Source organism: Odontesthes bonariensis, chromosome 12 (genome assembly GCF_027942865.1).
Source record: "Odontesthes bonariensis isolate fOdoBon6 chromosome 12, fOdoBon6.hap1, whole genome shotgun sequence".
NCBI classification, from domain to species: domain Eukaryota; kingdom Metazoa; phylum Chordata; class Actinopteri; order Atheriniformes; family Atherinopsidae; genus Odontesthes; species Odontesthes bonariensis.
The window spans coordinates 21,517,446-21,530,845 of record NC_134517.1 but is presented as its reverse complement, the minus strand read 5'-3'; the positions used below and the strand labels follow the sequence as shown (position 1 = coordinate 21,530,845).

At 39.9% G+C, this 13,400-nt stretch overlaps 1 protein-coding gene across 1 annotated transcript in view; it reads right to left on the bottom strand.

Annotated features, from left to right (window-relative positions):
* LOC142396677 (obg-like ATPase 1) overlaps positions 1-13,400 on the bottom strand; it is a 45,494-nt gene that overhangs the window by 17,293 nt on the left and 14,801 nt on the right. The window contains exons 5-6 of the mRNA XM_075479678.1: positions 3,609-3,784; positions 81-158 (exon numbers count right to left, since the gene is read on the bottom strand). Of these exons, the coding sequence (XP_075335793.1) occupies positions 81-158; positions 3,609-3,784 (254 nt within the window). The remainder of the gene's footprint in view (positions 1-80; positions 159-3,608; positions 3,785-13,400) is intronic.

Below are 13,400 nucleotides of genomic sequence, written 5' to 3'. Positions count from 1 at the left end.
ACAGCTGTTGTATTTTCAAATTGAAAAGATTAGCAAGATAAATCACTTAAATAAATTTGACAGTAACATCAAAGTCTTACCTCCTTGTCGTTCCAGTCGTTGTAGCGGACGTGCTTCTTTTCATCCACTACCCAGCTCTTTATTTTGCACATGACGTCCTGTTTGGGGTTGAAATAGAATGAACAAGAAGCCATTAAAGGAGATGAAAAAGAATAAACCCAGCAGGGTATGGGGTAATTATTTCCTAAATGCATGGCATCCTGATGCCAAAATGAACAATGGCTTTTGCTCGCATTCAGGCAGGAGTGGCCTGGCTTTGACAGAGATGGCATGAACAAGACCCCCTTCCCTTCTTTAAATCCTAACAAAATGCCTTCTGGGGTGTCTCTCTGAGTCTCGGCTTTATACATCCATATTCCACCGGGACTGTTTAATCAAAAGGATTGAGAGTGGAGACAAAATTGGAAAGAGCGGGGAACTAATTGGAAGTTGGTTAGTAAGGTGTAAATTATAGGTCCTTCCTCAGGCACTTTGCTGAATGTAGTCACACTGAATAAGCACTAGTGAGGTACAGAGCTAATTATTCACTGTTTCTGAAAATATTGAGCATTTCCAGCTACGTATGCCACATTCATAACTGACGTACTTGTGGGTTGAGACCACAGGCAAGACTGGGTCTTGACAGGATCTGGAAGCGGAAAAGGGTGGGAAAATGGGAGGGAGGTAGTTATAAAATTTGTAATAAAGAAATTGAGCCTATTATTGTTGATCCAGCCCCACAGAAATTAGCGGAACACATTCTTTTTGTTCCTGTCAACTTGACCTCCCCCTTCATATAAAAACTCCACCACCCCCTGCAACACTCCCCCTACCTCCTTTTCCCTCCCCAAACCCTTGCAGCACTTCACAATCATACTCTCTTTTGAAAGAACTGAGGAAAAAATCCTGCCAGAGCCTCAATTACACAATGGCAGAAAAAGCTCCACACACTGACCCCCAGCCAGCTGCATTCACTCTCTGCACATCTCTCTCCACAGGAATTCTAAAGGCCTTTTAGTCAGGCAGCCAGAGTGCAGCCAGCAGGAGAGAGCGCAGGAAGAGCTGCATACACTCCGCCCGCGCCGGCCCAAGTCTTCACAGAGAGATTAATCATCTGTGAAATGGAAACAGCAAACGGCCGGTGACACAGGCTGAACCCGCTCCAGGTTTCCCTCATCAGCTCGCAGCCACCGTGCAGCGCTCCTCTAACAGGCAGGTGTTAATAAAAGGCATATAGGTCCCACAGGGGTCAAACACATACGCTTGCCACCATGAAGCGCCACTGGTGGGCCGGTTTCTTATTATTGTTTTGTAAGGATAGGGATTTTGAGGATTCGTGTGGACAAAAGCAATGAAACATTGTTCTTGTAAACACAGCTCCGGGGAAAAATGGATTTACAACAATGCATACATATCAGCTCGGTCCTGCTGCACGCACATACATTTAGTTTCAATTCACAAAAATATTAAGTGACCTTTCATCTTGACAGCGAATTTCCAAATGTATTATTTTCTAAATATCATTATCTTCTGTTGTGAATTCACAGTCCAACAGTAGGAAGACTTGCAGCTTCACTATTTTTGCTTCTTTTTTAAATCGTCCCTCCTCATCCATCACATGAGACTGTGCTATTCTAAATGACATCCTTTTAAGTTTACAATATCAATCATCCTTTTTGGGGTTTGGTTTTGCCTCAACATCTTGTTTCTGCAGGAAGAACAATTAAATAAGATACTCTCGATTGAGTCACAAACGGCAAAAATTCAGCTTTAGTCTTTTAGTGCCTGAGCCAAGCTTTAACCATACGCTGTATAATAATACACTACTTTACACAGTAGTTATAACTTGAATAGTATTAACAAAGTACAGGGAATTTCCCCTACTGTCTCAATTTCTCTGCAAAACACCTCATTGCCCTTAAGCTCCACCTGAGAAGTGCAAATGGAAGCAAAAAGTCCCGTTTGGTGATATTTGTGTCAATTGTCATGTTCTAATATTTCAAAATGCAAAACATCTTAAAAGAGAAAATGCTTTGAGGTTTTAGATATGTTTGAATGATTTTATTCAAAGGCACATCTTAATATAAGTTCAAGTATCACCGTGTAAATATAAATAGTGTGTGTCATCTTGAATAACATCCAATCCATCAACCACAAGATGCCTCCACTCCATTTGATAAAATGTTTACATCTGTTGGGGTAAAAGCCGTGTTTATTCATGAATTCTCGTGGCACACCCTCACCCGAGGGCCACAAAGCATAAATCCTGTCTCAAAGTGCTTTTCAAAGTACTTAGTATAAATGGATATTTAAATAACGGCACACTATTTCCTTTTTATTTTTGCAGAATTCTGATTCAGCAGACAGCATTACTCTTAAGTTTAAACTATACATCATCAGATGTGTTCTTAATGTTTTGCACATAGGGTGCTGACATAAATGCGTATGTGAGCCTGCGCACAGCTGAGCATATCAAACGCAAGACTCAGGCTGTGAGACAATCACACAGTCCCCCCCCCCGCATCTAAAAGCTTACTGCAGCCTTTGATAGCCACCATTCTTCACCATCTAAAGAAGCCTTCTATAGATTCTCACTTGCCGGCGCGTGCACAACCTTTGACAAGTAATGTAGATTATTTTTATTCATTGCCTAAAATTGTTAGCAATTATGGGTGTAAGCGGCCACCTGCCTAGCCTGAATGGCTCCTGTCTGTGGGGCAACTGGCTGTAAAGGCGAGAGAAGAGAGGGGGGGGGGCGGTGTCTGAAGGGAACCAACCAGTCACGAGGGTGTCTGCAGCAGGTGAAATAGCCCCTCTCGTTAGTGTAATGAGTGGTCAGAGCCTCGTCGTGTCGGGGGCCTGAAATTGGGCATGCCACTCCCAGTGAAAGGCCAGATCCTTGTTGTGTGCCGACCCATCCTATCCCGCTCCAATGATGGAGGGGCATCGTGTGACATTTGCAACCACATCATTGCTGAAGTTGCCCTCTCAGCCTCATTACCGTGACAATATAACCATCTGAATGCCTGTGAATGCACATACATTTTGATCTGACACCCAGGATGTGGACTTCTCCTTCCTCGGTTTACCCTGCATTTCGCCTTGCACCTCAGAGAGCTGAGAAATAATATTCTGTCAAGGAATATTCTAAACATTTACGGTATTCATAGCGAGGTATAGGCATATGTGTCACCCACTGTATGGCCTTAAACAATTTCCCAAGCTGCTGTAGGAGTACAAGCATGAGCAAGAGCTGCGCCATGATTTGAGTATTACTTTAGATGAAAAGAGCTGTGTGGAAACACTTTCATTAGCCCGGTGCTGTGACCCAGGGTCAGCAGCTGAATAAGTAACTCTCTATTAATGATTTCTACAGCAGAAAACCCCTGACCTCTGATCACTTTCAATCTCAGAGAGGGAAAAAAATGGGCCAGGGGGAGGGGTGAGACCTATTGGAGGGAGATTAAAAAAAAAACATACTTTTTTCTCCTTGGCCATGTGTGTGGGAGGGTTATTATTTGTGCCTCGCTGTGAGGGGGAGCAAAGGGCCCGCTGGGACATTGACTCACATATTCTGGTTTGAGTTTCTTGTCACCGCCTCTAATGGCCGTCTTCTCCAGCTTGTCAATAATAGGCCCGATCATCTCCTCATCCTTCAGCCTCAACTCCTCGTGGATGATCTCCATATCCCTCACTGGGTCCACTGTCCCCTCAACATGGATGATATCCTCATCCTCAAAAGCACCTGCAGGGGCAGGACACAAACACAGGGTAGAAAAACAGTAAAGATTTTTTTTTTTTTCCAGCAACAACAATGCTGCAGCCTCTGTGAATGCATATGATACAGACCACAGAATCAGAGTAACACAATCAATGACATCGACTTTTTGAAATCAAATGTGAAACAGTGATAAGATTCAGCACAGAAAAATCATTAGCTTTTGCTGAGAATGTGGCGAACATAAATATTTCATGAAAAAGCACAGTGGGAGTTGCTGGAAAGTCATAACAAATACAATCATGTGCTCAGAAATACATCGTATGGCTCTTTTTTACTGTGCAAGTGTTAGAAATATGAAACCACCTTGAAGTGTCACAGTAAGTTCCATTAACTGGCTTTAAGTACAACAAAACAGGTTTGTCTGACATATAGAGCATCTGGCCATGCACTCTCTGCTTAAGCTAAAAATGTGACACAAATGTCTGCAAAGATTTAAGAAAATATGTCATTATTCCTAAATGAAGGAGGACAGTCTTTTCTTGAGCATTTGCATTTTAACTGTGGTTGTGCTGGTGATTAGGTAATGAGGCTCTGAAGCAGACCATTTAGCCACCAGCAAATCTCAGGACTCCTTCTTATTCTTCTGCAGGGGTGGGAGGAGGAGTGAAAGGGGGGGGCACCAGTGTACATCTGCCACATGAGTGACACCCTTCAACATTATTAGTGGCAACTGTAGTGGACCCCTCTCCCGAATGCTAATGTAATGTGCCATTTGATTTAACAAACCGGATGATTTGGAGGCAGTTTAAAATTTCAATTTTATTTACTTCTTCAAATAAAAAAGGTGATGAGAGTGTCTCAGTGACACTGAAGCACGAAAACACTCATTTTAAAGTGCAACTCCTGTTTTGCAGATTTCACTTGAGTTAAATTAGTCTTGCAAATGTAGAAGAATCTGATACTTCTAACTCTGAAAAATGACACCTCAGAACTGTGAGATATGTTACAAGATCTCTGTACACAATTTGTCATTGGACTTATAATACTTTTATAGGATCTATATACTCTAGTTATATTTGGAATATACTGCACATATTGTTGTAAATCACTCACTCACTCACTCACTCACTCACTCACTCACTCACTCACTCACTCACTCACTCACTCACTCACTCACTCACTCACTCACTCACTCACTCACTCACACGATCTCATTTAACAAGGAAGTGGATGTCAGGTAAATGATGACTTGCTATGAACTGCTGCAGTGTCAATGGACACAATGTTTGGAATGTGCATGGTGGAGTTACTACATCCATATTCATGTGTTGACACCTGAGTGTGTGAAGAGGTGGTGACAGGTGAGGCCCTGCTAGATAACATCTCAACGTTCTAACAGTGACACATGCAGAAAATAGTGCTGAATAATAGCTTTGCATACTGGTGAACCGCATACTTGAGATTCAGGGAAATCTTGGCAAATAATTAATCCTGAATGAATTCATTAGATCACTTGAAAGAATAGTTTGATTGGTCTGATCTGATTGTGTAATATTGTGTATTTGGTTACTGACGACCAAACCTTTTTGTGCACCATAAACTCTTGAGTATGAGAAGTGAATCAACTATGAAATATAAAACTCAGTATTTTTAATCTCACAAAAACACAATTTCCAAATGGGGTTGGATTTTGGGTGGGGGTGTCACACAAATGATCTTTAAACCACGGCCATTTGTAAGACGTTAGATCAAGACCGACATATTATCAATAACACGAAAACACTTTAGCTCTTTTGTTACTTCATAGTTAGCTTTAGGAAATAACATTAGAGTTAGAAAACAATCCTAGTCATGTCTGAAATACATTCTTTTTTAAAATACGACCATCACCCTAATGGACATAATTTTGCTGGTTGCCGTGGTAACATGTGAAAATGACAAATTATGAAAGAACACAGTCAATATCCAGTTGCCTTTACAAAATACTACCGCCGTTACTCGAATCAGCTGAGTGATGGCACCGTTGGTTAGAGTGGCAAGTTCCACAATAATGGCTTGATGTGTGTAAGCACACGCAAGGCGGGATCAGTTTGTCTCTGTTATAACAATTCTTGCCATCTCAGAAGTGTATCAACAGAAGATCAACTTCAAACCTGCGTTCTGTACCTTCACACATGATGCAATGCACAATAAAGACAGTCCTGGCTTGAAAAGGCATATGTGAAAGAGGCTAATCTCTTTTAGCAAGACAACACCAAACCACAATTACTTCAGCGTTAAAGAGAGTGGGTGCTAAATTGACCTGCTTGCCTTCCATAGCAGTCAGATATCACAACAGTTTGTTGCCTTATAAATGTACAACAAAGGAGCCTTTAAATTGTTGAATAGTTAAATTCTGCATTAATCTTACTGGGTTATGTTAGGGGAAAAAAATTCCATAAAAGTGCACAATATGGATTTTTGAATCGAGCTCAACAACAAAATGAAAAGCAACCATCTCACACCTTAGTACTCAAGCAAGTCAACACAATCTGTAGACTTTTGTGCAAGCTGTCATCCTGTGCGTTGTCCTCATGGTGAAATGAACTTATTCAATTACTCTTTGCCTAATCAGGCTGTTTTGGTTCCTCTCCTCTTGCAGAGGTACTCCACAGTATAAACAGTTCACTTACGCCACACAGAAAGGGGCTAATCAGTGGAATTATTGTTTTGCTGCTCCAATTTAGCAGCTCCCTGTTCAGCACTGATTGGAATGAAAATTTGCTATTGTGTCTGCATGAACCCAGAAAAAATAATGCAAAGTAATCATTTTGTGAGCTGCAAAAATATACATTCATTATAGACAATTATGATGTACAGTTTTGATACACTGTGTTTCAAATGGAAAATGCAAGACTCTGTTGTTCAGTTTAGTGGATATCAATTAGAGGAAAATGCTTTAGAAAGATTTACAAGGTTAATAAACCACTCGCGGCTGGTGTAAATGACTGAATACATAAAAAAAAAAGACTATATATTTTCGAAGTAATTGTGAGTTTTAAAATTAGTGTCAAACATCTAAATAAGAAAAAAGTCAAAATTCTAAACACGCTTCCAAAGAGCAAGCGCAGCTGGTCACTCACAATTTAGGCCTCTCATTCCAGAGTAATTTGCCTCAATTCATTTCGCCTAATTTAACATTCACATATTCTTTACCACCTTCCCCTTTCAAGGCTTAGAACTGGACATCAAATGCATGAAGAGAAAGGGGGGGGGGGGGGATCTGATGGGGCAATCTCCACAATTACTCCTTTAAAAGCAGGGTCGGGGTAGGGCACTGTGAAGACAGTCCTTATGAAACTGCGGCGCCACACAAAGCCCCATGTAAGACAATAAAAAGACACAAAAAGGAGAAAAGAGGGTGGAGAGCACCACTTTCAGGAGTCAGGTCTGTCTCTCAAATCAGTTTTTTTACTGCTTCAGTTTAAACAATATATGTAGACGTGTATGAAGACACTATTAACAGGTGCTCTTCTACTAACAGAACAATAGGATTAGTCTCTGGAGAGCGAGTGGTGTACAATGGCCTGATTAGGGATCAGGCTAAGCTGTGCAAAATTACCGCAGCACTTCAAACAGGTGTTGCCTGTGAGTAGAAATAACTTGAACTGACATTTACAAATGAAAGTGATTTTGTTAAGGAACAGAAAAACACGTATTTACATCGACTTCAGCATAAAAATGTTAAGTGCAACTGAGTTTTTTTTTTTTTTCAAATTGCTTTCTATTTTCAGTTTGCATTCAGCTTAACAACTAAAAACATGAAGCAAGCTTGAGTTAGCTTATATCATCACTTTTCTGTAAGGTACAAGGCAGACAAGGCAGCTATCTGAGTCAAGTCGAGATCAATACTGATTGAGCTGCCTGCTCTGAAGTTTCTAACTGGGAGGATATGTGGTCAACATAATTCTGTTAAATTACAGTATTCATTGACTTCTTACTTCCTGTGCATGTTTTCACATGCAAGATGGGTAAGAGCACATCTAAAGGACTTGCATTCCTGACGCCGCTTTTAAAATGTTCATGCAAACTCAGTGCCGCAATTCTCCTGGTATTCAGAGCAGTAAAAGCTATTTTATGAGTCTGTCAAGGAAAGCACATTATGGATGTCTTCCCAGCATAAAAACACTGGCAACACACATAAGGGTATTTATGTTCATTCAGGATTTATCTTCTTGACATTCATTTTTTTTGGATATGTGAAATTGACAGCAATTTGTAGTGCACTGCTCCTGTAACAGAGTTTGTGGAATGTTCAGCCTTGTTTCTCTGCGAATGTCAATTATGGCAAATATATTGGATGCTAAAAAGCTGTTTGACACGTGAAAATGGTGGGTGGGGAGCCTTTAAGAGATACTCTCATGTTTTCCACATGATACCACCTTTCAAAATAGATCACAGTATACGATAGTATGAATATAAGTACCTCACAAGGTGTCACCAATTCATGGGTAATCTACTGACAGCTGCCTTGTCTCATCTCTTTCTGAGTTCTAAAGGTGCATCTTTCCACCATGATTGATATTAGAAGAAAAAAAAAAGGTTTGACCTGTGTGCAAGTCAAAGCTGAAAGTCATGAGAAGTGAGCGGTTTCCCTGAACTGACCGCAGAGAGAAAACAACAGTATTAATTCCCTTATCATTAGCTTAACCGCTGTCATGCATTTATTTTGTTAAACCACTGAGCATGAGAGTGCCTTGATTGAAAGCAACTGTCATATGCAGACTACTGTTGCACCACATCATTCACAGAACAAACCTTTTCAGATCCCTAACTACTATAGTGCTGCTGATTGCACAGACACCAGCAATTTCCTAACCAACCGCCACCTGAACAATGATGTGTTCAGCTTTCAGGCCCTCCAGCCTTTCAAAGGTGAATCATTTCACAGTTTGGAACGAGATCTCCATAGCAACTCCCTTTTGAAGGGTGTAGAATCACCATCCAATAATTCTATGATCATCGGGCCTTGCCATTCCCAGTGGTTCTTTTCACAATGGACAGGCAAGGGGGGTACGAGGAGGAAGCAAGAAGATTCTGCAGTCTATTTCAGGCAATTCATCTTGCGGGCCCATTAGAATTCAAAATATTGCGACCTTCAATCACAGAGCATGTTATCTGGAGCTGTGGTGATCTCCAGTCAAGATGGGTGGACATTTTTCTCTAATCATCCACGATGAGTGGAGGCTGACAAAAACTCTTCATTCGCGCTGAAGCAAAATGCTCATTTAAATGCTGTGACAGTACCCCAACACAGCCTGAAAACACACAAAAGGATGATCCCGGCACAGCTGAATGATTGAGACTTTACGGTTGGAGTATTGGTTTAAAAAAAGCACAACATAAACAAAGTACGACACAGAGCACAGGACATAATGAATTTTTATAATGCAAAATTACAATGCATACCCTGGAATGACTACAAAACCAAGAGCTGAACCCAGCTGAATTTCATACATCACAGTGTATTTATGACCAATAGTAGGAAGGGAAACCTTGTTGTTAGTTAGTCAGTTAACTTGACCACACTATGAACAAGTCTGTCACTTTAGATAAATGTTACAGTTTGTGTTTTTTTTTAATTTGATTTTCATGTTTTGGTTGTTGACACAATTAAGAGTCAACATAAAACTATTACTGTCTAGAAGATAACAGATTAGAGTTTTTTTTTAACAACAGACTAATATCTTGGCTTTTGTTTTCTCTTTGACAAATATTATAACTGTATATCAGTAATAAACAATATTCAAGTATTTTCGAGACCTAAAACTCTCTGTATGAGTATACTCTAAAAAACAGTGCAGATACGGGAAGAAATGGCAATGCTAAACTAGTGTAAACACTGAAGCTTGATTAATTTTGTTAGATTAAGGCAGAACGCACCAAAGACTATCTAACTGGCCCAGTTTTACTAAAATTACTAATGATAGAGGAGAGGGTGGGTACAACTGCTGAACCAGTTGAGTCTTTCAAGGAATTAGCAAAGCCAAAAATAAGAAAAACATCATATAGCTATAAAGACAGTTACAGCCGGACATACTGTATTTAAGATTTTGGTTTTACACAATGAACAAATAACAGCATCCAAGTAAACACAGAAATAAAAAAACTGTTGCTGGTCTGGTTAAATTTTTAGGGGCGAGTGTTAGGACACAATGTGGTGGCTATAATGTGTATAATGTGGGCTGTAAAAAAATCTGGAGTTGAATCAAAATATAAAACTTATTTATTTATTAATGAATTTATTGTGTAGTAGTTATGAGTAGCCAATGTGTTACCCTCAGTCGACAGCAATCAGGTCACTTGTTCTTTGCAGAAGAAGGTTTCCTGACGGATCGGCTAAAGCTTACAACTACTCAGAATTGGACCGTGGAAGAGCAATTTTTTCACATTCTAATACCACTGAAACCTGATAAAAATGTAATAGTGGTTCAATAGAAACACGATAGCGTGGCTTTTTGCACTGCATCACTTCTGCATTTACTCTAAACCCTTCTCATGGCCTCCTTCTGAGAAGCTGTTAGCTTTAGCTCACCTGTCAGGAAACCTACTTCGCCAAACTAACAGCATATCTTACCTGCAGCTGTCTATTGACTACTCATAAGTACCGCATGCAACCAATTTTGAAAAGAATAAAACATCCCCTTAAAGCAGGGATGTCCACATCCGGTCCATCCGCTGTCCTGCAGGTTTTAGATGTTTCTCTGCTTCAACACACCTGATTCAGATCAAGGCACCATTAGCAGGCTGCTGCAGAACTTAACAATCCTTTTAAGAGATCCATTTCATCTGAATCAGGTGTGTTGAAGCAGGGAAACATCTAAAACCTGCAGGACAGGGGCCCTCGAGGACCGACTTTGGACATCCCTGCCTTAAAGCCACACCCATTGGAAATTGGGAACCCAAAGCACTTTAGCACTTTGAGATTTTGTTGTAAATGTAAAGTGCATTATAAATGAAAATGTATTATTTTTATAATTAAAGCTTTTTCTAACTGGAAAAAAAATCATTGCAAGGAAGTGCATTTCCTTGGCTAAATAAGAAATCTCAACTACATCTTCTGCATTTTACAAGCTTACACAGAAACGCAACATGTCATTATTGATCTGATACAGAGTAAATTGACTGTACCTAAATAGCCTAGCTTATATTGCTGGTCTAGTTGACCACCCAAAGCAGTTTTACACTACAAGACACATTCACCCATTCACACACACGCAATCATACAACACGTCTTCTACATAATGTTACAGGTGACAGGTGTTTTTTTTTATCACACACATTCACATGTCGATGGACGCATCGACAGGCAACATGGGGTGCGGTGTCTTTCCCAAGGACACTTTGACATGGGAAGTCAAACCACCAACCTTTTGATTGGCAGATGACTTTTCCAGCCGCCCCCTGATAAAACATTAGACAAAGAAACTTTCATTGCTTTTTGTCTAATTGGTTTCTTCCTCAAACTACAGAACTGTTGATGAGTTTGGACTTTTCACTTCCAAAGTACCGCACTTGGAGCATCAGCTCTCGACTTCTCAGATTTTCCCCATTCCGATGGTGTGACTTACAGCCTTTTTGCCAGGACACCTTGGCATCAGTAATCAATGTGACTTGTAAACGCTGGGAAATTCCATATTTCTGTCAGTATCCATGCACTAAAACTACCAAAGTGAAGCTGTGTCTTTTAAACCAGCTGCGCCATTCTTCCTTCAGTACTTTGCACAGATTTGATGCCTTAGGGCACACAGGTTTTCGTCCCGTAAGACGACTTTAGATGATTAAAAACTATGCAATCGGCTGTAACTGTATGGATCTTGACCAGACATCTTGGCACTGATTTTTGGGCTGACATCAGATGAGCGCAACATTTATTGCTTCTGTAGTTTATTCACGTGAACGGAACCAGTTTCAAGACAGAGATAAGATGGTACAGCTCTCTTCTCTTGAAACACACGATCGACTCTCTTATTCGGACCATAAAGTGACAACCAATCTAATTATTTAGCTTAAATATTGGCCTATAACGATTGGTGTTAAAATGATCAGAGCTTGTAGAATTCCATTACTGACCATAATCTTTCCAAATCTGGTGATATGTTGGGCATGAAACTGAAAACACAATAGTTACTGCAAATGCTGGCTTTAGAATTACAGTATGTATGCATGTTTTTGCCATTTTTTTTTTCCCGAACCAGATCTACATTACAATATCGGCGTGTTGTTGTTCTGTCTTTTATTTTTAGTATTGACTGTTTACACAATGAAAAAGTCATTGACATATTTACTCGTTGCTGAACGGCGTCCTGGATGTTTTTCAAATTTGAGAATGTGTGAGTTGCTGAGTGATAAGGCAGAATGCCCGGAGAGAAGCCATTACTGGCGTCAGTGAGGAGGCAGGCCAGTCATAAATCACTTCTGTCTGAATAGTTAATCCTGTTTGCTTGCTGTGGTTAAAATAATCAGATTTTTTTTTTCTTTTCTCAGGAAGCGATTAGCAAAAAGTGGGGTGACCGAATGATACAATAAACAAACACAAATGTGAGCACTTGCTCTGAATGGTGATTCACGAGGAAGTTAGCACACCGAATCTCTTCAAACAAACAATTTTTAGCGGCGAGAGAATGGGATCAGTTTCTAGAGGCCTTTTTGATGTCAAATTGTTGTTGAAAGATACCCTAATTTGATGAAATTAGAGTTTGAAACACTCATCCCACCACCAAATACTAAACCAAGCAGTTACAACCAGCAAAACTCTTTATCTTCACTTATCAGCAGAAAAACACAGACATGTAAATTTTCTATCAAAAAGTCAAACATGTAAACTGTTTTGTTGGGTGTAAAAGTACCTGTGGCATATTCTCAAATAGAATATACATACTTACACCTTCAACAGAAATAAATTGAATTTCGATCAACACTATTTAGGGTTCGTGAGAAAAGGCTCCATAATTCAATGAAAAATCAAGCAACTTTTACATGCTGCTCATGTATCATGTGTAGTCTGTCAGTCAGTCATTGCAGTTTACAGGATGTTTTCCAGGTATCCAAGACTGCAAACCAAATACAACAATTATCCTCAAAATCAAAACTCTGGCTCACCGGTATTTGGTCTGCGGGCTGCTATTAACTAAATTACAGTAATATTCTTATTAGTTTTAATTCCGTGTATTAGATGTTAAAGGTGATTTTCCAGTCATATATCAGAGACTGTACTTTACTGTAAGAAATAAAGCTCGTAAAGACACTGCCTTAAAGATTTAAACATGATGTGTTTAAATCCATCTTCAAACGACGAACTGTGGTTTTTATGAGGAATTATGTGTTGGAATATCCCCCATAATATGCACATTGGTTGGTAAAGCGTTCCACGACCAAAAACATTCTGAAGCCAATTAAGACATCTTTTTTCAGACACTCAAGTTTGATAATTCATGTTAAATAAAATTTCAAGATTCATGCCAATGGTCTGTACTGGCATAGTGCTTTTCTAGTTTAGCTGACCACTCAGGCACTTTTACACTACATGCCGTATTTATCCATTCACTTACACACTCATACAGCACGTCTTAGTCCATATGCAGGCTACACAGTACTTTCT